The sequence below is a fragment of the Colius striatus genome, chromosome 10 (genome assembly GCF_028858725.1).
Source record: "Colius striatus isolate bColStr4 chromosome 10, bColStr4.1.hap1, whole genome shotgun sequence".
In the NCBI taxonomy this organism is placed as follows: Eukaryota; Metazoa; Chordata; class Aves; order Coliiformes; family Coliidae; genus Colius; species Colius striatus.
Window position 1 is genome coordinate 29831289 of NC_084768.1, and position 27807 is coordinate 29859095.

The following is a 27807-nucleotide window of genomic DNA, read 5'->3' on the forward strand; positions in this document are numbered from 1 at the left end:
TCTCCTTATTCCCTGCAGTAAGAGAGCTGGGAAGCGGGGGTTTAAGAGATATAGAATCGATCTGCCTGTGAATGCTCTCTGCCTGCTGAGACTGTTGATTAGTGAAGTACCAGGAAGTTAATTTGGGACCTCAGGCATGAGGAGGAGGGGGGAAAAAAAAAGTCTCAAAAGTCATCCACTGCATACGGAATTTATTTAAGACATGCAAACATGGAAACATGTGCAACAAAAGCCACTTTTCTTGGCAGGATGACTGTTGTTAACATTCTACATAGCGCCTTCAAAGCAAAATCACTTCCCTCCTGATGTGCAGTAAGAACCGTGTTCAAACTCACCCCTGTTTGATTAGAAAAAACCCCAGGGATTTAATTTCCCATAGAAGAAAATGTCCAGTCTAGTAAAGAATCCCAAGTAGGCTGTAATGGCTTTCTCCCCTGAGGTAAATTCAGCAGGAATTAGGACACACATTACTGAGGAACACAAGTTTAACTTTTACATGTGGATTACAACAAAGTGATAACCAGGTTTGTTCCAGCTGAGCTGCACACTGAGGCCCAGGGCAGGCAACACCCGAGGCAGTGTTATGCTTGAGAGGAATGTATGGTTGTACATAGGCTTGCTGTAAAGGACCTGCTCACATAATCCTTTCTTTTTTGAACTATTTACACAGTGAGGATTATTTTTCTGTTATTGCTATGAAGGGAAAAAAAAGGTGTTCTTTATTTTCCTTACAGCCAGTTAAGCTTGCTTTATGCAGCAGCAAACAAGGAGTCATGCCTATGACTGTCTCTGAATGGCATCAACAGATCTGAAAGAGTTCCTTTGTTTTAAATCCAAGGCCTTTAGAAACTCTGCCTTCCTACCCTGTCTGCACAAAGGCAAATGAGCTCAAATCCAAGCGGACAGGTAGAGAAAGCCAAACTAAAGTGTTGACATTGCTAAGGCCACAGAAGGTATCACCATCAGAGCGCTGGGAGGTATTAACACCTCTTGCCCTTTGTGCTCAGATGGCTCCAGAATTCATTAAGAGACTTAAACAAAATGAAACCCTTGTTAGAGCTACAGTTCCAGTCCTGCTCAACAGTGTATCAGTAAATTAGTCCCTGTCAGGGAGTAACAACAGAGACATGGCAAGTGGGAAAACAGGCACAGGAAAGGCAAAGGATTTGCCTAATGCTACCAGCAGATCCCAGTGGAACAGGAGGCAATTAGTCTCCCAAGTATCAACCCAGGCAGGAGACATTAAAATGGAGGGGACCTTCTGACAGGTCTTTGCTCTTACTGTATAGCCAAGGAACTAATTTGGTCACCTTCCAGAACTCACACTGGACATCTTTGGTAAACAGACACTGGGCAACCTGATGGGAAAAGCAGAATGTCTTCCTACAAGACTTCCTAAAAAGTCCTTGTGGCTTTTGTGATAGGACAACCAGAGCTATTATCAGAGCTGAAACCTATCTATGTGACAAGCAGAGAGGATTGCCCTGAAGGCTTGCTCCAGAGTATGCATCGATTCTCCTCAAATCAACAGGCAAATTAAAACAAGAGAGTTCTAAGTTCCACAAGCACTCTGAAGTGGATGAAAAACACAGGGCACAGCTGGTTACTCGGGTTTTTATCAACACAGGAACAGTTTATGGACACAGTGCAGCTGCAGCACATTTCACTTCTCTGTATAAAAAAATATTAATAAAGATATCAAAGCTGATGGCTGGGCAGTTGTTTAGTCTTAAAATGCTTTCATGTCTTCACCCTTTTTTCTTCCCCACCCAAAGTATTGCCCTGGCCTGATAATGACACGATTGGAACTTTGATTTAGACTCCCTCACTCTTTATCTAATTCCCCAAAGATTTGACGCTTCCAGAAACAAGCTTGTGGTCACTGGAGTAAATCCACAAACTTTGACATGGAGACCACACAATCTCCAGAAGGAAGTTAATCAGCAGCAGTACATTGTGAGTGAACCCCCTCAGGAAGGAAGGTTTCATTTGGATAGATTTGTGACAAATTGTGGTGATTATTTCACGGAAGGGCACAGAGAGGAGCTTGTTGTTCTAACACCTGATTTTCTAGTGGCTAATAGGGGTCATTGAAGGGATAATGAGGGTGTCCAGCATCTCTTGCTACTAGCTTTCCATTCACCTGTGAAGGAAACAGACAGACTCAAGTCAGACAGATAAAAATCCATTCTTACTCTTTCAAATTCTGCATGGCTTAGATTTATAAATCTTCATATCCCAAACATGTGGGAGCATCTTTTTCAGCTTAAACAGGACTTGTTCCCTCTAGTCCTGAGTTCTCTTAGCCCTTCTGGAAAGAAAAATTTAAAATCATTTAAAGAGGGAGGTAGATTTGTGTAGCCTGGAGCAGGAGTCTGTCAAGCTGCCGAGGCTTGAAGAATTAGATTAAGAATAGTTCAGAGCCTTTTGCCTTGTAGCTGTTGCTGAGTAAGTGTTGTAACATGCACACTTCCAAACACTTTACTGGAGTTGGAGGTTTTGCTCTTGCCTCCATGATGGAGTTGCTGGGCTGCCAATTTTACAGATGAATACGATGAAATGTGGTGAACAGCTTGTTCAGGATCACATACTGAAGCATGAATAGTAACACTGAATTCCTTCATAGCACTTTTTGGTTTGAGAACATTTCCACAGAGGAGCAGCTTCTCCAGCTGTAAAATGGGAATACTGAACCTGATACTCAAGAGATGACAGATGCTCAGGCTGGCACAAAAGCAGACATGGCCATGCACAAGTCTCAGTTCCCACATCCCACCTCTAAGCATTCAGATGTACAAGTTGCATTTCTAGTTGCACTAAGCCCATTGCAACACCTACAGCTTCCAAGGAACTGAGGTTAAACTCTTCTCTTTGTCTGTAACATCTGGTGACGTTTAGGTGCAGCACTGGCAGAGATACACATCTCCCTGGGTGACAGGGTAGCTTCACTCAGCTAAAACTTTAGTGACCAATGACTAAATAAAAGTCATGTTAAAGAAATCAGTAATTTTTACACATATAAATGTAATGTTAGAGATCACTCAAAAATGTTAGAGGCAGAAGGAAGCAGAGACCTTCAAACCAAGTATCCACTACTAAATCCCTCTATTAGCTTTCAGTATAAAGCTTGTCTTTCAAAGCAACAACTGCAATCTCTAGTAATGAACAGTTTAGCGATTAATGAAGTGTGAAATTAGTCACTTGGGGGCACTCCTGAGCAGAAAACTAAGATGTTAAGGTTGTAACATTTGACTGACGTTCAGATTAAAATAACATAAAGCTGAAATGAAGCTGTCAACCGAAGGCAATCCTTAAAACTGGGGACAAAAGTATCACAATACCTTCAGGTTTCTTCATATTCTCGTGAGAACCAAGAACCTCCAACCACCTCATGTTCCTACAGTTCATTTTCTTTATTCCCCCCTACAGTTTCTTCCCCCAGCATGTTTAATTACAGGTAAGCATTCTCGCTCGCAGTGTGCCAAGACAGCAGCTGCCAGAAGCCATGTTTCACACAGCTGATCACAGCCTGCCCCTGGAATCTGAGGGGTGAGGGGGAGAGTATGTGTCAAATCAGTGAACATACTGCAGGCCAACTATCAAAGATAGACAGATCACCATGTGTACACCACCATCACTCCTCCTCTCCTGGCTTGCTAGTCATTCAAGTTTCACCTAAATGGATTCCTCAGCCAATTATGTGTTTCCAGAAGTTTGGATTTCAGGCTAGTGCAAGGTAACTGCCAACCTCCATCTGGACAATGAACTGTTAGAAGTATAGAGCAACTTAAATTTTTCCACATTGAATGGAACAATCTCTCCTCAATCTTTAAACAAAACACAATGTGGAGAAGAGTGGGACAACCCTAAGACCTTGTGGTTATAGATCAATGAAGTAAAGCATAGCAAAAACGTCTCGCCAGTTATGACAGAAGCTCTGATATCACTGTCATACCACACTTTGAAACCCAGACACCAGAAGTTAGATTCACAGAGGAGATAGGCATGAAAGGTTAGACAGGAATTTTAATTCACAGTTGATGAAAATTCTTTCTGATAAGCCCAGGAGGGCTGGGCAGGAGACAAAAGGTTCTGCTAGAGATCTTACAGCTACAGAGCCTTGCTTTTAATTCTCCTCATCTTGCTTCTTCCTGTCTTGTTATCTGACAATATGGCAATATCTTTGAAGCCCAGCTGCATCACATTCACCCTTTTTCTAGCTAGATGGGCTAGCACTTTGAACTGTATTTCATCTCTCCTTTGTGAATCACTGTGATCTGATCACGTCTCCCAGGCAACAAAAGCACATGAATTGTCTCTAGCTCATCCAAGCCAGGCTAACACATTCTAATGTATTTTGCAGCTTTATTAAGGAGACAACTTTGTTTGCAGCATGAGTAGCAAAACACTTGAAAGAAACATACTGTCAGCAGCAGGTGTGCTTGTCACTACCACATTCACATACATTAGCAGCTAAGTCTGCAGTTCAACATACAGACTCCTGACCCATAAACACAGAAATGATTTTGGGTGCAGGGATGTGGGGGTTTATATTTATGCACACATACTGAAGCAACCATACTGTTAAAAGCATGGCCTTGAAGCTCTTGTAAGCCCCAGCATGCCAGGGAAAGCTGTGACAACTATCTACTCTTGATAGGAGACAGTCCTTCATCACACATTCATAACTTCTCTTTTCTCACTCAAGGCTAGGCACTGATAAGCTCTCAAGTACTCAAAAAACTCAATGATAAACCCTGGAGAAAAGCCTTTCCCAAAGAACCCCTAGAGTCAGTAGCCACTGACTACTGAAGAATCACTGAGAGGTACACAAAGTGCTGAAGAGGCAAGGGTGTGCATGACAGCTTCCAAATTTGCAGAGACCCACTGTATCTATGCAGTGTATTGTATGATAGAGAAGGTATAAATCACTTCAGAGTCATCAGAGCACAGCTGCCATGTGTTGGTCAGCAACACACTAGGAAACAGCAACAGCTCTGCTGTATAGTCAGAATTGGGACAATAAGGAATGAGAACACAACAGAGGCAGGAGACAAGGCATTGACTTATTTTTGCAGAGAGGGGAAAGGAACAAGTTTAGGTCCTTTAATATAAGAAAAGAAAGACCAAGTGGGCTTCAACACTTACAAGGCATTTGTTTTCTCTAAAAACAGACTGGCATCTGATAACAGAAGAGGTAAAGTTTCATGTAACAGAGTGAACTACCAATTCTAAAAGATGCTGTGGCTAGAGGATTTGGGTGAAAAATACAACAGCCTTAGCCAAACTCCTTACATTGGAGGTAAGTCATTACAACAGGTGCTGAAAGAGGGGATATCCAGTGGAGTGGACAAATGCCCTCAATGTGACTTCCACGATGGATGTGGAGAACCAAAAGGACCTTGATCCTCCACTGATTAACTTGGAGGTTTATGGTATAAAATAGACAGAGACAGTTGGAACAGGGAGTACTTCTGAAAGAGTGGCATAGAGACCTTAGCCTGCTTGTACACAAGAACAAATCAGCAGGAATTTGGTGAGATCTGAAGATGGGACTGTGGCATAAAGGCCATAGATGGGTCAGGAATGAGAATGAGAGTTGCCATCAGGGGCCAAAACCCAGCTTTTGAAAAATTCTGTCATCTTAGATATCCTAAAAAAGATGCAGTGTTCTTAAGTAGTTCTGATGGGACAGTAAAGGAAAGAAAACTGTAAAGAATCCAAGTTGTGGACACATACAGATAAGGAAAACTAATCGAAAGGTTAGAAATTTACCGTAATCATGGGCACAATGTAACGCCAGTTTTTATTCAGGCTTCCAATGTGGCTCATCTCCTCTTCTGTGAGGCTGAAATCAAACACCTGAGAACAAAAGCAAGAGGCTTTCTTCTATACCCATATTTTTTTCATATTTAATTGATGTTGACTCTTGCTTCTTGATTTTATTTCCTTTGTAAGTCACAACCATCCCCTTGTGCCCAGAGATCCACAAGCAATAGAGCTCACTTAAAGGCAAAACTACTCCACTTCTCAATAATCCAGGACAGAATGAAACAGCAACAGTGACCTGAGACATAGCTGATTATTTGTGTGTGTAATCTCACATGACAGAGCAAGGACACAATTTTAACTGAGGCAAACACTCACGAGACTGGAATAATTTAAGCTGTAGTTATACAACATTTCTTTTGTATTTTCAGAAAGAAAACCTACATGCTGTATTAGAGTTGTAAACTGAACATAATGCAACTTGTAATGTTTCAAACACCTTTAGAAACTGCAACTTTGAGAAGTTTGAGCCTCAAATAGAGGGAATTTCCAAGCGAGTCTGGAGTCTCCTTCCTTGGAGGTCTTCAAGACCCACCTGGACATGTTCCTATGTGACCTGATCTAAGTGAACCTGCTTCTGCAGGGGTGCTGGACTAGATGATCTCTAAAGGTCCCTTCCAACCCCTATCATTCTAACAGAATTTGTCTTGAAAATTCTTGGCTTCAGACAGTATTATTTTATCTTCTGTTTATAAATATCAAATTGCAATTAAACTCCTTTTATGAAAAACACCAAAGTAAAGGCTTAAAGCCTGAGGTGTTCGTACACTTACAGACTCTAAGCTTTTACTGAGACTGCATAGAACTCTTCCACAAAGATAAAATCAGTAGGACTTATCCTCCAAGTAAGTATTGCCTATTCAGTCAAGTACTCTGTTCCCATGTGGATCCAAACTAGCAGCATGCTACATGGCAGAACTGTTTTACAGGAGTAACAGTTAGAGACAAGTCCTAACTTAAAAACATGTCACCAGCCCATCTGTGTGATTAAGTGCTTAAAAAAATAATTTACAAACCCAAACCACACAGGGAGTGATTCAGAGACTTCCCTCCAAATTACTGGAAGCCATAATTCTTAAAGTATTTCAAAAAGCAAACTGTTTCTAGCTTTGGACCAGGAGTCCATCATGCTAATTCTGTTCCTTCAGCATGATTAGAGTGACAGTTTGCTGCAGAAATAGTCACCATCCTTCACCTGCAAGGTACAGCAACTGTTAATAAGAACAACTGAACATCATTAGAAGACTCCCTCCTTGTTCAATAAATTTGTATCTCAGAGAAATTTCAGTAAAGATTTTTCATTTAACTTCTACAAAGTACATTCTTTACCTTTTGACAAGACTGTACACGTGCACATATGCATTCACACAGTTTACAATACTTGCTTACAACGTAGCAAGTTTGTTTTCCAAACACCTTTACCATTCAAGTGTGTGCACACATCGATGAACAAGTACAAATCAAGTACCTTAGCTTGTTGTTCTGCAAGCAGGACAGTATGTCACTCATGTGAAAGGGCATTACTGAAACTCCTTTCCTCCGTTTAAACTTACCTGGAGATTCTGCTGAATGCGAGCTGGAGTGACACTCTTGGGAATGACAACCACTTTACGCTGCACTTGCCATCTGTTAAGAGGAAAAAGAGAGAGATTTTCCGTGCTTGCAGCCCAAGAACAACACTAATTATTTTGGTTGAATAATAAGCTGTGGCATCAGAAATGAAATAAATGAAATAAAAACATCCAGAAGAGGGTTGACATAGCACTGCATTGTATTAGGACCTAGTATGTCCAAGCTCAAGCAAAACAGCAGCCACCACACTAAATAAGAGGAAGATGTTCTCACCTTTGAACAAGCAAAGCAAGCTTCAGGTGCTTTAAGCTAGAATCAGTCAGAAAAAGTTCTAACATGACAACCACTGAGAAACTAGAAAAAAACCCCAGATCCCTCAAGTGCTTGTCTAGTCATTTGAGCACAAAAAGACAGAAATCCAATTTTACTTCAGAGAGTGCTGATCACATTCTGGATACCACTGAATCATCTTGTTTCCCAGTATCCAGCAGCTGTCTTTTGCTATATAAAAACAAAACAGCAATAGGTTCTTCAGTGTGAAGAAGGAAGATCCCTTTCCTCAGCCCCTCTTCCTAGGAATCCATTTGAATGTGGTAGCAAGAGCTCAAGCATTCAGGCAACTGGCTATGTGCAGATTTAGTCGATGGCACGCAAATAGGATGCACAATTGTCCTTAACAATTGTCCTTAATTCCCCAGCAAAAAAAAGGTAGTCCCCTCTTAGGTCTAGTCCATCTATCTACCCTGCAAACACCAAACAGGGCTTGCTTTTGGCCTTCCCTGTGATTTTAACTCTCCACAGATGGGGAAGAACACACACTTCAAGTAGATTCCTTCTAGCTTGCATGTTTTGCTTTATTTAAGTCCAGACCTCAAGCACCATCCTCCCTCATAATAGTTCCATACCTGAGGATGATCTGTGCAGGTGACTTGCTGTACTTTTCTGCCAGTTTTTTGATCCCAGGTTCTTCTAGAAGCACAGGCTCATCTGGGTTTTTCCACATGCGATCGGGAGAACCGAGGGGACTGTAGGCAGTGACAACCAGTCCTCGTTTCTGGCAGTGTGCTATCAGCTCGTTCTGAGCTAGATAAGGATGGCATTCTACCTATTAAAATGACTCACAATGAGTGGCTAGAGAACAGATATCAACACAAAACTCTAAACAAAGAGGAAATCAAGCACAGCAACACCGAACACACCACAAGAGATCACTCTCTTCTGGAAAAACTTCTGAAGATACAGTTTAAGTTAATTTTGTCAATTATCCTCATGAGGGTAACTTACTGCCAGGAGAACTAACAAGTGTCTAGTAGGCTAAGTTTACAGGAAAAGGAGAAGAGATTGCCTTAACACCTTAGAGTGCTGGATGTTCCCTATGTGTCAAACACATCATTCAATGAGTGAAGAAGCTCTCTATAGAAGGGATTCAAGTTACTTCCTCACAATCCTTCTTTCTTATAGATTAAGTTGTTCCTCCCAGAGAAGATGAGCTCTTCCATAGACCTGGTCAACTAAGCAGGTATGAACAGCCACAGAACATGAATACAGGCCTCCTCCCGAACAAAATAATCTGCCTGGAAAGACCACCTCTGTGTGTCTGCTCCGACAGAGCTGGCTATACTCTTCCCTGCGCGTAAGAAGCTCCATCTTTTGTGCTAAACACATAGCATTGATTCACAAATTCTTCACTCTGATGGACAAACAGGAACGGTATTCATCCTCACCTTTATTCATCTTACCTGGAGCACAGCTGGTTTGACAGTAGCTACACTTAGTACATCATCAATCTGACGACTGTTGAAGTTTGACAGCCCAATGGCTTTCACCAGACCTTTTGCTACCAGCTTCTCCATGGCCTTCCAGGTATCCTTGTAATCAGTGTAATCATAACGCATCGTGTTATCTGGATTCTTTGGGAAGAGATTGTCCCCTCGCCTACAGCAAAGGCAAGGTGGAAGTACATACATCACATTATTTACATTAAATTCAGTCCTTCAATAAAAGAAAACTGCCTCAAAGTATTCTTCAAACCTTACATGGAGTTCGGAGGGTAGAGTGAGCTAATTTGCCTGTTAAAATCCATTATGCTGACTTAAACTATAAGAAGTTATTTCACATACAGCATCCCAATGCAATGGGCATTACAGATAACTAAGCTCTGCTTCAACTATTTGAAGGCTAAGAGAAAAACTGTAGAATAAACAGTTTCCAATGAGAAAACGTGAAGTGACTTTATCAGAGTATCAGTTTTGTCAACAGTTTCCACAATATGAAACAATTTAATTATTAGCAATATCTAAACACACATAATTTATGTATTATTACCAAAGCAATGTTTAGTTTCTTTTTCAACAACTGGAAAACAAACCTGTTTCACAATAGGGGGAATTTTTAACAGTTCCTCCTGCAAACCAGCTCCAGCTGAAAACACTTCCTCATTCTGTTATGCTGAGGAACATATTTATACTTTGAGTGTCTTTCCTCTTCTCGTAGGTGCTTTATGCTTTGTAAAATTCAGTTCATATGAGTAGAAGGAGAAAAAAAAAAGTTCTCAAATTCACAGGACAGACAGAAGTCCCTTAAACTGACAAAGTTTCCCCTCAGTAAAGTCTCCATGCAAATATCTGGTCAGGAGATTTATTAGCCTCCTGCTTTTTTACTTCTTGTAACAGAGAAATTGACACATTGCTTCTAAATCTACAAGAAAATAAAGCAAGGTACTCTGCTTCTGGTGCAGCTGTAGCATAAGTGCATTTAGCACTTCACTGGAAAATTTTTCCATCTCATTTTTCCTCAAATCATGGAATTACTGCTAAAGTCTCATAAGAAGCTATTTCAGTTTCTTCCTCATACAGATATCATCATGATACATGTGTATAGCCACTCCAGTACAGTTAATACCCATCAGTGAAGAATGTTGCCTTCTTTACAAAACACTGAATTCTCATTTTACACAGAAGTAAAACTAAGGCATAGAGCAGTTACATGGCAAACTTGAGGAGATACTGAAAGTCAATGGCAGAAACAACAACAGCTGACACACTTCCCCAAAGCCTAGACAAAAGCAGTAGATTAAAACATGTTTTAAACTTTTAATACACTTTAAACTCAAAGATTTTACCTCATAGCAAGTCAAATTTGCAGCTAGTATAACATAGCAAGCTTCACTATAGAAACCTGTCCCATAAAGCTTTTACTTTTTCCCCAGGTAGACTTTCAGTGACCTAATTTCAGCATCCTTGCCAAACTGTCAGAAGTTCAGAGATCCTAATTTCACTACCTGTTTGTTCTCACTCTTAAAAAAATTGATTGCTTAAATGAAGCCTTAATACTCTTTTTAAAGCCTCATCATTGCTAAATAACGAGAACAATTATCCTTTTCCTATTTATAATAGTTCAGCACAAATCCAGAAGTTTTGTCTCCTCTATGATGTGTTTACAGACATGTTACAAATCCAACAGTAAACAATATCCCACACAACTCAAACACAAAGAAATACATTTGAGCAGTTGTTTCTGTGAGTGAATGGACCAATCATGAGTAAGTGTACAGGTTATGAGTAGAAAATAATGTCTATACGACAGTCCATTGGATTACTCAATTAGCCACACTGAAAAACAGCTCAGAAGGAAAGACATCAGGATATAACACCAGCCACTTATGTAAATCTGGGGTTTCTGCATTCTCTGCCCTTTCCATGTAGAACTTACTCAAAGGCATGAGGCCAGTGCATGAGGTACAAGTCCAGGTAATCCAGTTTCAAATCTCCGAGTGTTTTCCTTAGTGCTGGCTCTACATCTTCTGGGTGGTGCTTGGTATTCCAGAGCTTTGATGTTACAAACAGGTCCTCCCTTTTAATAACCTTTAAGAAAGGGAGAACACAATTAATTGGAACAAGTTCAGAAAGAGTAAATTGCAGCAATTGCCCAACTAGCTTTGAAACAAAGAGAAAAAATTATGTTTTTTGGGTTTTTTTAAGTAAGGTTACCCATGCAATCTACAAATCAAACTTTTCACAAATACACTGGATGACGAAGCGAGAGTGAGATACACTCTTCTTGGCAAGTACTGAAGCATGTGAAATACTCAGCAATTTATCAGAAGTTCTGAAAAACAAAACAATCCTCTTCACACACACACATTTCCCCAGTCTTTCCAATTCAAGGGTTAAAACCACTACTACATGTGATGTGACCAAAATAATTCCATTCCATTCATATGTAAACGTTGTCATTTCTGTTTACAAATTAATATATTTGAGACACAACCAGTTCACTTTCTATATTCATTCAATGTTAGAAATCATCTTCTCACTGAAAGATCCTGGGAAAATAAACAGAAGAAGTTTCCTCAGTCCTCTGCACTTGAGTTTCTAGGTTCTGGAAGGAACAGACTAAGAACTGAGCACCCTGCATTGTACTGAAAGGTTAAGACCCAGAAAATAAACAAATACAGAGTTCATTAACTAGGAAATATAAAATGCAAAAGGGAGATCATATTTGGTAAGCTGAAGCATGGAACACCAGAGGGCACTTGTCACAGTCTCATATGTTACCAAATTTCACTCAAGTCTATACTTTGTAGAAGATGGAATGATTAATTCCTTAGTTTCTCTCCTCCAACCATTCTGTTATTTCTGTGTTTCACATATGGCTGTTGTGGTCAAAGACAAAGCTGTTTTAAAAATTCCAGGTTTATGTTAGTGACTAGTTAACATGAGCTAACAGTTCCATGCTTCCCTACATTAGTTACCATACCCAGTAGGAAGGAATCCCTGGGGCAAGCAAAAAAAGCAGCCTCTCTCAAGCTAATCACATAACAAAGGGATTGCCCTAAAGCCAAGGCAAGAGCAGCAGGAAAGCAGGAACATAAGAACTTTCTTTCCTTGGGCTCTGAGGCTGTACAGGTAATCCTTCTGGCCCCTGTAGCCAACATGAACAAGAGCATGAATTAAGACTTCACCTCAGGTCATCCATAAGAATGCTTGTCACATTACATTACATTAGGATCCTCAGGGGCAGGCCCTAAAGTCACAGCTACCAAACCTTCAAATGCAATCACTGTTTTAAAAAACCCAACCATGTATTTACTCTTTTAATCTACAACCAAAAAAACCCCACAAGTCACCAAATTTACTGTGGCTACCCACCATTGCATGCTATTCTAGACTGGCAAACTAGATTAACTTTTCCAAACAGTCATGGCAAATATTTTACATTATAACTGTTGATGCTGGGAGCTTTGAATTTTTGAACACCCAAAATGGGATACTTTGGGACAGGGGGAGGAAAGAGTCAGGCAGGGAAATTGAAAGAAAAAAGTATTTCCTGCAGTTTCCATGCAAGTGTTTCTGACAATCCTTCCTCTTCCTGACAGCCTGAATGGTTATTAGAGGAGAGGAAGCCCTCTTTCATGCCTACTCCTGAATAATAAGAAACAACTGGGACAGGCTAAGAGGAAAAGCCACAAATTTTAAACTGGAGATTGTTGTGTTTTCACCTTGTTGGGCCCAAGGCATTCCTGGAAAGCCTCCCCGATCTCCGTTTCATTGCTATAAGCTGCTGCGCAATCGATGTGGCGATAGCCCACGCTCAGGGCATATTTCACTGCCTCTTTCACCTGTAAGAAGGGAAAAGGGACACATCACTGGAGGAAAAAAAAGGTAAATGAAAAACAACAGGGAGTTAGTGAAGAACATCCCTAAAGTATAGGCCTGTGTAAGGTCAGGAGAGTCAAACAGAGCAAGATGTGGTCCTCTGCGGCACAGCCTGTAGGACTGAAGAGCTAATTGCTTGAAGACAAGCCAAAGGTAACAAGAAAACAGACTGTGCATGCAGGCCAAGCATGCAAGAACTTGCCAGACAGAATGGGGATTCATTCTTAACTATAGTTGCCACATTCTTCTCAAATATAAAGTGAGCTTTACAGATGCAGTTTTCAAATAAGCCATGGCTTAGGAAGACAATCTTTCTGGAACTAACATGCCAATAAATATCTGTCAAACCTGGAAGATATCTCCTCTCTCTCAGTACAGGGAGAGCATGGTTCCTAACCACAGAACTGCCAGAGTTTGGGTTTGGTTCAACTGCTCACACTTAATTGCTGAGATAATGCTATTTTACAGCACAGCTTCCCACCATGTCTCCTCACTGACTGCACAATTAAAGTCACTACACTGCTGACTATTAACCATTTCCTCAGGGCATTTTGCTTTCCACATTGCTGGCAATGGCACTCTATATTGTTGCACTTAAGCCAGAATGGTCAGGAATCGAGGCACTGTGCTTTGTTTCTGGATTGGAAGGCTCTAAAGAAACACAAGCATAAAACTTCTTCACATGTGGGCCTCAAATACGAAGCAAGGCTAGAAAGAAAAGGTGTCATTCTGTTTGCTTCAAGGACTCAAAAGTAGCTTTTGGTTAAAGACTTTTAATACCTGATTGTGCAAGAATCAAGAATTGGTGCAGATTTCAGTGTAGTCATCATTTCCTATTAGGTTGATAAGCATTAAGCAAGATATATTTTAACTTCTATTGGACAGTAAGCACATCTTCTCTTTTATGCCCATCTATAGCAAAAGTACATGTTATCTGTACAGTAACTTCCATACATTGCTCTTCACAGCCCTGTCTCAAGACTGTGGGATACTGGGAATTACTCTCTGTATACAGCTTGATAGGGCTGAAATGTATTTTATAGCTATTACATCTTTTCTGTCAACAGATTAAAAATGTGTCCCAAATTCCTTCATCTTAATCAAAGTACCATTATTTTCCATTTTAAAAAGTTGAGAAAATTATGACCACCAATTAAAGACATGTAGGGTCCTGCCTTCTGATGCTACAGAAAGAAAAGCGAGAATCAAATGTGAAAAAAAATCTGACTTCTGCTGCTGGATTTCATTTCTTTTCCTTGCCAAGAACTGCAGTAAAGACAGACAGGATTCTCTGACTTTATTCTTTGGCATTTGGAGAGGAAAAATGGAATGCAGACCATTTTCCCTTAGCTAGAATGACAAAGCACTTCTATTACCATAGAAGTAAGTAAGCTCTTCCTTTTGTAGCAGGATGGTATTTACATCCTTGTTTCACTTTGACAAAGACATTCCTCAGAAGGTCATTATAAAGTCAAGGTGGTAGTAATTCTGAAATCACTTGAAACATATTAAAAGCTTTTAAGACTCAATATCTACCCTTCAAAAAGCTGAGGGCTCTGTAACACAAGCAGAGAGGAAAGGAAAAACAGTGTTGTTCTTTGTCTAATGCCACGTTTCCTCCATCAGGCACTACTTGCAAAAACAAAAAAGAAACAAACCACAAAAAAAAGAGATAAGACACAACAAACACCCCTGCAAAGTGATAAAAAGTAGGCCATATCTATAGTGTTAAAAATGTGTGATAAATTTCTAGCACTGAAAAGCTGGGACCTGATCTAAATCAGGTTTGTATTTGGGCAACACTTGTATTTATGTGAACTACTTTCAACCTCCTAAGACATTCCTATGTAAACTGTGAACTCCTGTTCCATGCAAAAAGCAAATAACCAAGTGAAAATCGGAAAAAAAGCATTTTGGGAATGCAGATGGGCAGATGTCGATACCGGTAAGCAAGGATTAAGTACCGAGTTCATTTTGCATTGGGCAAATTGAGTCACTCAGCTTGAGTGTGACTCACCAACCTTGCACCATAAAACTACAGAAAGTAGTTCTGAATCTTAAGACATATCTAGCCTATCCTAATGCCCCCTGGCATGGCTTACTAAGTCTATAACACTTCTGCACACAACTGTTGAAACGTTCTTGTGACAGGCAGTCTGTTCCAAAGCTTAGATATCTTTATGTCCAAAGCTGGTTAGATTTCTAGTCAAGATGGCCCTGATGCCGTATTTCAGTCCTCACAGACATGAAATCCATAGCTTCTCTTCTGTGAGGGTTTTTTTGCACATTGAAAAGCATCAGCATGCCTCTTCTCAAACCTCTCTTGACCATGTAACTGTAGGTGTTTCTAGTTTTCATCACAACTTACCCTCCCCAGAACTTGCAAGGGCCTTGGCCTTCTCACCTACCCTCTTTTGTTCTGAAGATGGACAAACATGATATTGGTAAGAATTGGTGGTAGATTCAGAAACAGAATCTGCAAGTCCCAATTCATTATAATATCCATTAGGAGATTTCCCGTTCTTCTTGCCCATCACAAGGTGAAAAACTAAGAAGCCATCTTTATACTTCCAAGCAACACTGAGGTGAAATGACTAGGGAGCTTCTTCTGCACAGCTCCAAGCCATTATGAAGAGGCTTTCACTCTTCTAGTCAAGAATACTTGGAAAGGAAAAGCTCTGACAGCTGCCCTGCGTCGTGCAAAGCTGTTCCATTTTAGCAGTCCAAGTACATTTGCTAACAGGAAATTAAAACCCCCAGATCATCAGTCCACAGGATATTCAGATGCAGTATGACCACAACATACATGTTACTATATCACAGTTTGTACACGCTGTATTAAAATTTGCTGAAAAGGAACTCAGACTATCACCTAAGTAATGCCAAGTTAGAGTCAACCTTCCCTAAAATAAAGGGGTTTGCCTCCTGTCCTTCAGATGTGGAATTCCAAGTTCCTCCCTTAATATATATCAGCAGTAGGGTATTTTTGTGCATCTAACAAGGATTGTCTTGATTATCTAACAATCTTTTCAGGAACTAAACTAGTTTCAATCCTGTCACGAGACATTCAGTCCCGCTGTATTTTCACACAGGAAAATACAACTTCCCTCAGCCTCATGTCTCCCCCACAGAATCAGCCTCTGCCACAGCAGCTCAGGTTGATTTGGTGAGGATCAGTCCTCCAGGCTGAAAGTATGGCCCACTTGAGATAAAAGAACAAAACATTAAAGGATTACACATAATCAAGCTGCAATATTTTAAAAAATCTCACAAACATGCTACTGGTATTCCTGATACTCCTGCCTGAACGGGCTTCTCTGAACTCATGTTGCCAGTTCATAAGCTTTTGTACTGTATTCCCTGCCATTTCCATGGTAACATGTAAAACAAATCTCTTCTAGCATTTGATCATGCAAGAGAGGAAACACTGTATTATTTTAAGTCAGTCTTTCAACATAGATTCATGGAATCACAGAATCATTTCAGCTGGAAGAGACCATTAAGCTCATCAAGCCCAGCCTTTGTCCCAGCCATATCAACCACTAGATCATTTCCTTAAGTGCAACATCCAACCACCTGCAAGGATGGTGACTCCAGCACCTCCCTGGGCAGCCCGTTCCAATGCCTGACATCCCTTTCAGTAAAGAAATCCCTCCTAATGCAGCCTGAACCTCCCCTGTTCATTTCCCCTTGTTCTATTGCTTGTTACCAGGGAGAATAGACCAACCCCAACCTCATTACAACTTCCTTTCAGGTAGTTGTAGAGAGCAATAAGGTCTTCCCTGAGCCTTCTTTTCTCCAGGCTGAACAGCCCCAGATCTCTCAGCCATTCCTCATATAAGACATGCTCCAAATCCTTTCCAAGCTTGGTAGCTCGCCTCTGGATCCTCTCCAGCACCTCAATGTCCGTCTTGTAGAGGCCCAAAACTGGACTTGTGCCCCTTATTCTTACTATCTTAGAAACCAGGGCTGCAGTCACCTTTGTACTGGACTGCTAAGATCAGGTTGCAAGGACAAAGCTTATTTAGGATCAGGAGCAACAATAATAAATTAATCAAGAGAGCAAGACTGAAAAGCAGTTAGCAACGAAAGTAATTCCAACCTGCAAAACATTTACCAAAAATAATCTAAAAGCCACCCACTTCCACTCTTGTTTATAATGCAGCCCTTGGACAAAACAGCTTTCAATAAATAACTTCTACTTGGGAAACAAGTAGATTAAGTACGATCAATTATTCTTCTGCTGCTTTTGGTCCTTAGTCTTTAATTCACAACAATTACTCTCCCTGAACTCTATCATGTTCTGAAAGGGTAAATCATTTGCAGACCCTGCCAAATTGCTGGTATGCTGCTAAATTTAATAAATCTCTACTTAAAAAGTGCAAAGCATGTAAACATTTTTGAAGAGTGCTTAGTATGTTTTTTTCTGTGGGAAAGGAATAGCAGCAACTTCTGTAACTGTAGTAATCTTTACTGCACCTTCCATCTCTTCAATGCTTGCTAGAAATAAGTCTTTGAAGATAGCTAATATTTCACAGAAATGACTCTCATTGATTTCCAAGGGACTCCACAGAGGATCTCTGGATCCAGTTCAGCTCCTAGAAGTGCTGCTTACTGTGGCAAAATCCATCTGAATTAGGTTCAAACTATGCACAAACAGCTCCAGATTGTTTTATAAGATTGCAGTTGCCTCAGAACAGTTAGTGCACAAGCTCAAGCAATGCATTCATGTTTGGTGTAGTTTGGCACAATAGACTTTAAACTTGGTTTGGTGCACAGAAATTCATCCATTAAGTTCCTGCACGTTAATAAACTTAATTCAGCTATCAGCTGATGTTTTCAGTGACAGAGCTGAACAGACACCTTTGTCCTCATTTAAGAGGTTGACTGAGCTCTCACATCAACTCAGCTTCCACATTAGCACAGCAACAGATCCACTGTCCTGACAATTGTTTGGACAGGAAGACAAACAATAAAATGGCTCTGAATGGATTTAACATTTATAGATAATGTATGCAATAACTATATGTACTGCAAAAACCATCACAAAGCTAACAAGAGTAGTAGCATTTACTGCACAGATATACAATGGTACACAGAATACAAATGGCATTAGAACAGCAGCAACTAAGAATTCCACCAAGCAAGAGGATACTCCCACCAGACACTGCACATACTTGCTGCAAAAACACAGTCTTTGCCCCGAGAAATTTATCTTTTAACTAAATAAAACAGAAAGGAAAAGGCAGAAAAGGGGGAGACATACTATGATAAGAGGCACAGTCATGCAAACATTCCCACAGAGAATTTGTAGTAACATAGAGTTGTTGCCAATTAATTGCATTTAGAATCACACAATCACAGAATCTCAGAACCACCTAGAGCAGGTCATACAGGAACTCATCCAGGTGGGTTCTGAATGTCTCCAGAGAAGCAGAGTTTCTAATGAGACACCAGCCTCCTAGTCTAACAGCAGGATGACCCAAGCAAGTTCTTAGTTTTTCTGGTAAACATAGGCTGACTACTGGAACAGGACTTAAAACATGAACAACTAGAGCTTTTAGCTGAGTCATCAGCTGAAATCAGTCCTGGTTGATCAATTAGTCCTGGTTGATAATAAACTGAACATGAGCCAGCAATGTGCCCTCGTGGCCAAGAAGGCCAATGGCATCCTGGGATGCATCAAGAAGAGTGTGGGCAGCAGATCAAAGGAGGTTCTGCTCCCCCTCTACTCTGCCCTGCTGAGGTCTCATCTGGAGTTCTGTGTCCAGTTCTGGGCTCCCCAGCTCCAGAGGGACAGGGAAGTGCTGGAGAGAGTCCAGCACAGGGCCACCAAGATGATCAGGGGACTGGAACATCTTTCATACGAGGAAAGGCTGCAGGAACTGGGGCTGTTTAGTCTAGAAAAGAGGAGACTGAGGGGGCATCTTATTAATATTTACAAATATCTAAATGGTGGGTGTCAGGAGGTTGGGGCATCCCTTTTTTTGATGGTATCTAGTGACAGGACAAGGGGTAAAGGGATGAAGCTGGAACACAAAAAGTTCCACTTAAACATAAGAAAAAACTGTTTCCCTGTTCAGGTGAGGGAGCCCTGGCACAGGCTGCCCAGAGGGGTTGTGGAGGCTCCTTCCTTGAAAGTCTTCAAGACCCACCTGGACATGTTCCTATGCGACCTGATCTAGGTGACCCTGCTTCTGCGGGGTAGTTGGACTAGATGATCTCCAAAGGTCCCTTCCAACCCCTACCATTCTATGATCAGCCCAAGCCAGATGGATGTCTGGTCAGACTGGCAGCCTGAGGATTTATCAGAAGAGTCGGGGACCATATTACAGCTACTGTGTTTTCCTACCTCACCTCTTCATCCCATTCACTGTCTCTTCATGGATTGAACTCAGAGCACCACTGCCTGAGGCCTGGGTTAACAAGTCTTAAGGGATCTGCTGCTGCTGCTTTTGTACCTTAAGGGTATGCAAATCCATACAGACATTCCACTGATTTCAGTGGACCTAAGACTAAAGCCACCTAAGTGAAGGACCCAGGTCTCAGACCTAGGACCTTCAAAAAAGATGCACAAAACACAAATACTAGTTGAGAGTACAATGTTGTATTGTTCTCTGCTTACTTGCCCACGTTCACTTTTCCAAGTTCCCAGTCCTACGAGAGGCATCTTCTGCCCAGTGTGGAGAGCAACAAAGTCGCATGCTGTTGACATTTTTGCCTAAAGAAGAATAAAAACAAACTGAGTTTTGCAGCAATTCAGCAAGTTGCAACAATTTACTTTGTCTAAGCAGAAATAAATAAATAAAACCATAGAGGTCCTCATACCAGAATAAAGGTGAAGTAGATACTTTATCATTTTTACTGGAAAAAAGGAGATTAATAGCTCCCCTGAAGAGACTAGAAAAGGAGCCTTTATTTCTCCTCTCCCATCTCATTCTTTTTTCTCCTTTACAATGCACAGGTTTAAGATTTCTCAGAGCTGAGAAGTACAAAAAAAACATCCTGCAACAACATGTAATTAATAGAGAGGTTCAGGTGAAAATATAGGGTTTTTTTAATCAGCACAAGCATTGGTGAGGCAGAAGGGAGCAAGATATGTTTGTCTGTCCTTAACATACAGTAATACCACAGGAGTTCTGCACTAAGTCTTTTTCTTTTAGCAACTCAGTACCTGCTAGCTCAGGGACCAAGCTCTAATTACTGCTGCACGTGTGGATAAACAAATTTTGTTAGAAACAGCTGGTGCAGGTGAAGGTTTGAAGACCTGACACAAGCAGGGTTTTGACAAGGAGTGAATAGTATAGACATATGAAGGCATAACCAGAAAAGCAAGGCTCAAGAGACTATCACTGCTGGAGGATCAGTACCATCTTTTTATGCCCAGTATGTCCTTTGTCACCCTTGAATCTCAATTTTCACCACCTCAGAGCTGAACTACAGCTCATGATCATGGTTGTTTGGCACTGTGAAGAAAACCAACCACATTTTGTCTTCCTTTGCAAGAAAAAGAATTGTTTATATGTTTATACCCGTCACAGGCAAATGCTACCAAATAAGAGCTAGCTATTTTTTTTCCACCCCCATACACTGAACCCCACCCCCTCTGATGTGAAGTTGGAGACAGCAGAGAGGACAAAATGGCAGCACTTTCAAAGGTGGATGCTAGGAAATAACACCTCAGTACACATATCACCTAAGACTGGTGCATGTATATTTCTTTAACCATTCTGATAAGAAATAGAAATAGCTGTGTAAGAAGTAAAATACAATAGATCTTTATGTGTTTATGTGGTTTGGATCTCAAAATAACTTTTTTTTCCTGCTCTTTTCTATCTCCCTGCTCATTCAGAAAGGGACACTATCTTTTAGAGCTGAAAGACTCCATATTCCCATACTGCCAAAGTCTCCATGTGGGCTCTGACAGAAATTCAAGACTAAGAGCTCAACTGTTTCATAAAATACATTTCAAATAGGAACAGGGTGCAATAGCTAGCATTGCTATTAGAGAAAGTTTCACACACCTGCTTTATCACAAATCCAGAGAAGTAGTGTTCTTCTGTTGCTAAAAGAAAAATGAAAAGAGATTATGCAAAGTCAGTTGTCACTTTGAGCCTGGGCTTCTCATTCATGCTTAGCTGTGATATCCAAGTGTTTGCTCTGTGAGATTCAACAGGACAGCCAGCAGAATCTTCCATTACCTGTTGCTGGCTTTATACTGGCTGCAAACAGCAATCTGCTCACAGTACCAGGGCTCTTTCTCAAAAAGGAAGGTTTTACAGTGTGCCCCAACATGCTCACAGTCTATATTTCTGGTGAAAACTGTTAAAAAGAAACCACAATCAGAATGAGCAGCAAAGCTAGCTAGCTGACTTCAGCAGAAGCTGAGGAAGTTACTTCCCAAGTTCATCTGTGTCCAATCTCATTGTTTTTAAAAAAAACAATCAAGCAGCAAAACCTAGAAGCACACAAACATTGGCTGAATAGCTGACTATGTAGGAGGAATGGGATGTTTTCAAAGCAGAGTATTCACACCACATACTATCCCAAAACAGCTCTGCCTTCTACATGTTGTTATTTTCCTCAGATAAGCATTCCCAGCTGATTAATGTGTTCACATAGAAAGTTTACATTTTCAATTTCTTGCTTAGCTTCTCATGCCATATTGTTGTAGATTTACTGAGACACCACACAGCACACTTATTTTACAGAGAGACAGAACAGAATAGTGGGATCCTGACCTGAAGGCCAGTGTACACCAAGGTGATTCATCTAACAGTTAACTTGAGTAGGTCCCAGCTTGTCTTGTGCTGTGCCTCATATGGCCCTCAGACCTGTGCTGTGGGGGACACAACCCACAGTTGCAGGATAAGCTCAGCAGCTACAGGCAGCTCCCACTTTGCACCTGTGGTTACACCACCTACATGTCCTTGCCTTTATCTAAAAAAAGGCAGAAGTTCTCATGCAAGCATCCTTTCTGTTTGGCAGCAAAAAAATATTATTGGGGTTGTTTTCTTGTGAGGGAATTCCCAATGTCAAAAGTGACTGAAATGAGATAACTCTGGGCAGGGTCTGCACATGCTGCACCTGAATCAGAGGTGGTGTGTGTGCAATATGTTGCCAGCACCTAAATATGATTCAAAATTAGCAACACAACTTCTTTCTTGATAGGGTTCACCCCAACAAATAGGACAATATCACTTGAGATAAACTCAGTATCAAGAAAATACAACTTGAGATGATACTTTTACAAGGTCTGAGTGCCTTTCGCATCGGGATTTTAAGGGAGCAGCACCTTCTGGAGCAAAACAGCAGTTAAACACAAACTGATGGCTCTGAAGTTCCACCCAGATGTATTAAGTCCAGATGTTAGTGCTGAAGGTGATCATGAGTGAATCAAACTTTGGGTGTACATCTATTTTTTGGGGTAGGGAGTCAGTGAAGGAAGCATAACAATGACAAGAGTATCCTCTTATAGTCTGAGTTTGCACAGCAATTGTAGCTAGATAAAAACAAGTAGAGGCTTTTTACTTGAATTTAGTTAGTTGCATAGATAAAGCTATTCCAAGACTTAAAGCTTTTTGATTTGCATTGGCCTACAGCACAAACATGATAACCACATGCTTTACACAATCGTGTTACACAATCATCTCAAAGCAGCCCAGATTACAAGGTACACATTTAATCAATAACTAGCATCAGCACATTGTCTAAGAACCATCTTGCTTTACATAACACTATTGTACATTAACATTGCCAAGAGAGCTGAAGTACGGGGTGTGGAAGTAAGGAAACATGCCAGGATTAAAAACTGCATTAATTATTTCCAGTCAGATTCTTCTCCTAACAAGATGTAAGGGAAGTACAGCATCCCATGGCCATCATTATTTTGTTCATTAAAGAGCTGGAAGCTTCTTCTTAGAGGAGCAAAGACAAAAATAAACATAGAAGCAAATTAATTCTGGACCAGCAAGATGCTATTTTGGCTTAGAAGTATGCATCTATCGCAACAGCCACATAAAAGAGTTAAAGCTCAGAATAACTCTAACGCGGTGGGAGCAGCCTGGCTAGGGAGATGCGCTAACAACCAGTTAATCACACCTCCGCATCATCCCACAGTTGTAACTCATGTTTAACCCAAAGCAAGGGGCCCACCATAGGTAGAACTCACATAAATATGCATGATATTAATATGTAAAGGTATGCGAATAGCTGTATACCGAAAACGCGGAAGCCCCCGACTACCGAATCGCCTCTGTCCCATCATCAGGGGACAGCCCCGGGACGGCAGACGCGCCCGCCACCCCCGTATCGGGCAACCCCGCCCCGCGGCGGAAGGCGATGCGGCCGCACAGCCCCTGCCCCGCCGCCCGCGGCCACACTCACCCGCACCCGCCGAGCACCGAGCGCCCCCCCCGCCCGCCGCACGCTTATACGGCCGCCGCCTGGCCCCGCGCTTCCGCTTCCGGCCGCGGGCTGCCGTCGGAGGCCCGGCCGGGTCTACGCTGGCTCCTGCGGGGGTGAGTGCCCTGCGCCGAGCGGCCGTGACCCGGAGAGAACGGGGCGGGGCCGTTCCTCCGGAGAAAGGACGTTTCAAAACGAAAGAAAACATAGCGGTGAGAGTTGGCGGGACCGGACGGGGCTGGCTCGGAACGGCCCGTCAGCGTGGCGGCACTAATGCACGAGTCGCCTCCCGGCACGTTGTTTGGGCCCCGCGGTGCGGGCTGTCCCGCAGCCTGGGCTCTGGCCCGCGCCCCGGGAGCTCACCGGGCGGGCCCTGGTTCTTTTCCTCCCGGTTGAGTTCCCAGCTGGAAACACGCAGCCGAGTGCTCAAGTGACGAGTCTGGTGGACAGGGAAAGTAGAAAATGCACACGGATAGGGGCTACGTGCAGCGCGTGCATTTACACAAAGCTCCCCTCGTCCGCTATTTGTCTTGACCTCTCAAAGCTGTTTTTACTGGTAGGAAGACAGAATTTCCCCAGTTTTATTTGCAGCCCTAAGTAATAGGAATCCAGGGAAAGTCCAGAGCCAGTCATGTTCAGTTTGCTTCAGTTTTTGTGCACAAAGTGTCAAGAGAGAGGACTGACATTTCTCTGACTCGGGGTCCCTTCCCAAAGGTGCACAGGAATGCATTTCCTGATGTGTGCACAAGAGATTGAAAATAAGATAAAAGCAGGCGGATTTTAGCAGGCCACTGGCTTCTGGGTAGGTTACAACCACACTATTGTAGTCAAAGTCACAACCCCCAAGAGGTGCAGGGTCGGTCTATCCCTGACAGACCACCCCGAGGTTCCTGGGACTGTCCACATCATCTTAAACACAACCACAGAAAATTACAGCCAGTTTTGGCTTTTACTGCAGGCCTCCATTTTTATAAATAATTCATAAACGTTCAGCATTTGGAAATAGCAAGATATTAGATCAGAGATAAGACAAAATGCATATCCAACAGGGCTTTGAAGCAGCTGCTCCGTATTTACAGCAAGATAATTCTGCTGCAGGTTCTTTGCTGTTCTGACTTGAACTGCTCAGAAGGCTTAAAGGCACAAAGGTTAGTTAATCTTGTGGGCATGCACATGATCAGGTTTTTCTGTTGTGCAGCCTGTTTCAGCAAAATACAGGCAAGAGGACAGATGGCACAAGGACAACACAAAAGTAACAGGAAACAAAATGGAGAAGAGGAAAAAATCAAAGGGGAAGAATCATTGCTGAGTTTGAATTATTGATGTGGAGACCCATCAATCACAAATCTGTTTGAAATTCCAGGGTCTTAATGTGACAGAAAGTGTTTGCATTATCTGAATATCACAGATGAAAACTCTTACCAACCCTCAGCCTCCAGTAATGCAATAGGGAGTGAAAGAGAAAAGGTAAGGAAGACTAAAACATTGTCATCAAAAGACAGTGATATCCAAGCATGGAGTAATAAGGTTTGTTAATGAAAAAATATGTATATGTAGAGAAGAAAGAGGCACCACAAGACATTTTGCCCTAGAAATACAGAGCAAAACAAGGAAAGCAAACCTGTGCTTTGTATATTTAATGATATGTAATCAATTTCATTCAAACCATTGTGCACTAGCTGCTTGTGCATAAATGCTCCATGGCTTGGGAACATGGCAAGCATTGACTTACCAGTTGACTTCTTGCATATATTATATTAAAATGTCCCCACATGGCCTGGATTTTACTGTGCTGTGAACCCTGATGGTACCATGTGTATTCAGTGAGTTCAGTAAGCTCAGGACTCAGTGGGCATTGTGCCTGGGCACAGACACGTGGTAATGTCCCAAGGTGCTGGCTTTAGCAGGCGCACATGGGCCATCGCTGCTGTCCAGCTGAGGTGGGTATGCTTCAGAGGCATGCCCAGCATTGCCCAAGCCCAGTTTGCATGACTTCTAACCAAGTTCATTTTACTGTAGAATAATAGAATACTGTAGAATGATGTAGATACACTTATATGAAAATGCATAGAAAACCAAACGTGCAGTAGTGTTCTGAAATGGAACCTGTTTCTTTGCCTTGGTTTTTACACACAGTAGAGGTTTTGTTTGTCACATCAGGGACTCATTCCCAACCAAGATCTAAGAGAGATACTGTGATCAAAACAATACGTGTAAAATCTGGCATGGTTACGAGTGTGAGAATCTTTGGGTAGTTTCAGTGCTCTGGCACTGTGGGGCTAGCCAGCACCTCTTTGTTAATATCTGAGCTACTTCTGGCTGTATCTATGTGGATGAGTGCAAGAGGTTTGCACTATGTGCTCCATGCTTCACAGGAACCAGCTGATCCTGTCTGGCAGGTAGTTGAGCAGAACACTACACCAAGGTTAATCCACTGTGTGAAGAACATAGTGTGGAGGAGCAAGGTGTGGAGAGAACTCTGCCCTTCCAGCACGTGCTTGGGTAGACCTGCTTTTTGCTTCTTGGACAATTTAACTTTTTTTTTTTAATCTAAGTAGCACCTTTCCTAAAGACTGAAAAAGACTATTTTCAAATAGCAGCTAGCAGGAAAAGGCAGTGAGCAGAAACCTATGTGCTCGTTGAACAAGGAGTGTCCCTGGTAATTTATCACTCCAAAACCTCCATGCACTGATTCTTGGAAAAGACCAGCTCAGAAAGTCATCAAAAATAATGAGGCCATGGACATATGAATGGAAATGAAATGCTTAAGGCACAAACCCAGAACAATCTGCATTGTGGCAGCTATGCAAAGTGGGTATGCTATGCATCTGCAAGTGTGAGAAATGAGTATAACAAGCCTTAAAGGAGTCTGAAGCCAAGAGAAAGTCATTATTGCTTTGTTCATTGGTAAACGTGCCAGAGTTGCAGTAAGACTACATTGTTCTAGAGGTTTTAATTAGGACTGCCTGACCTTTAAGGAGTTAATCTGTTCACAGGTTTATGGCCTGAGTTGGTAGTTGGTAAGTAGGTACAGACATGTCTCAATTTATAGGCTTCAATTGTCATCACAACACTGATGTTATGAAAGTAGCAAACTTCCTTCTGTAAAAGGTCTATCATGCTGTAACAACAGAAACAGCAATAGGCAACTTATGTGCATTCAGGTGAGGTCAGATTTCTTTCTACGTACACGTATAAATGTTCTTTTCTTTTTCTTATTTAAGGAGTAACTCCATCTGGAACTGAAACCATACATCTCTTGAGTAAATCATCACATGGCTACAGTCACACAGCAACCCTGCACAGTGAGGCAGATGATAAACACTTAACGTTTGTTCATCCTCTGTCGTTTCCTCCTCGTACAATTTATAATCAAGTTTTAACAGGTGTAAGAAACACTACCCTAAGCTGCAAAACAGATGAGTAAAAACCAGTTGGTAAATACATTTCTCACTTCTGACTAAAGCAAGCAGCTTTGTCATTGTTAAATCCTGAGTGGCCTTTAGAATTCACAACCTAATAAAGTTTTTATATTTAAATACAGGATTTGGCCATTAAAAAGTACCAGGAATGTGTCATTCAGTGTTATAGAAAATGGTGATAAGGTTTTACTAAAGCCCAGTATCCCTCAGAGTGGCTTTACTTTGGGAATGACTGAAAACTCCTTGAAGTGAGGAAACTCCTGGAAGGAGTTTCCACACTACCCCTGAAACTCAAAAGGTTATATTTCGTTTAGTTTTCAGCTTTTGTGTGTGTGTGTGAGACTTACATGATTTGGATCAGTCTTCCCATTCCTGGAGAAGAATCATTGCAAGCCTTGTCAATTAGGGTCTGATTGAGGAGCCAGTTGGTAATGCAAAGTGAGAGGGTAAAGATTTTACCCACACCTATGTAACACTCTGAATGCCTACGGCTTTGTTAATAGGTCTGATTCAATTGATCATGAAATCAATTACCATCTCCCATTCACCTAAATGGCATACATCTCTTATTTTCCCTCAAAATTCTATCTGTTGCCTCTTTGATAACTGTGAATAATTATAGTTGAGTTACATTAAGGTATTAAAAAAGTAATTCTTGCAATCAGCTTTGTGAATCATCTTCCCGCGAACTGTTCACAACAATTACCCTGGGTATTTCCACGGCACCTCCCGCGACACTATCCAGAGAATTAGCTCCATTTATTCAAATTCTTTTGCTGCTTTCAACATTCTGGGACAGTGTCCCCGCGTAGTTAAGGTGGTAACAGCCACGCCATCGACCAACACACCAAGCCCGCCGCAAATGTGCTAAGTCATGCTGCCCTTGCAGGCGGCGGCCCCGGCAACGGCGGGCGAGGAGGGGC

The 27807-nt window shown here is 41.6% G+C and overlaps 2 protein-coding genes across 4 annotated transcripts in view; one reads left to right on the plus strand and one right to left on the minus strand.

Moving 5' to 3' along the window:
* Positions 1-27807, plus strand: part of PRDX1 (peroxiredoxin 1) — a 354386-nt gene that overhangs the window by 319267 nt on the left and 7312 nt on the right. The gene's annotated exons all lie outside the window — the stretch shown is intronic.
* Positions 175-27753, minus strand: AKR1A1 (aldo-keto reductase family 1 member A1). 2 transcript variants are annotated; one of them, XM_062003299.1, is made up of 10 exons: positions 27591-27753; positions 21083-21123; positions 19684-19779; positions 12902-13021; positions 11113-11264; positions 9141-9336; positions 8307-8506; positions 7383-7455; positions 5776-5862; positions 175-2143 (listed from the first exon to the last, which is right to left on the minus strand). In XM_062003299.1, exons 3-10 carry the CDS (start codon positions 19771-19773, stop codon positions 2078-2080), a joined length of 984 nt encoding a protein of 327 aa, XP_061859283.1. In that variant the 5' UTR covers positions 19774-19779; positions 21083-21123; positions 27591-27753; the 3' UTR covers positions 175-2077. The 2 variants fall into 2 exon arrangements, with proteins under 2 accessions (XP_061859283.1, XP_061859282.1); XM_062003298.1 differs by lacking the exon at positions 27591-27753 and adding an exon at positions 23445-23593.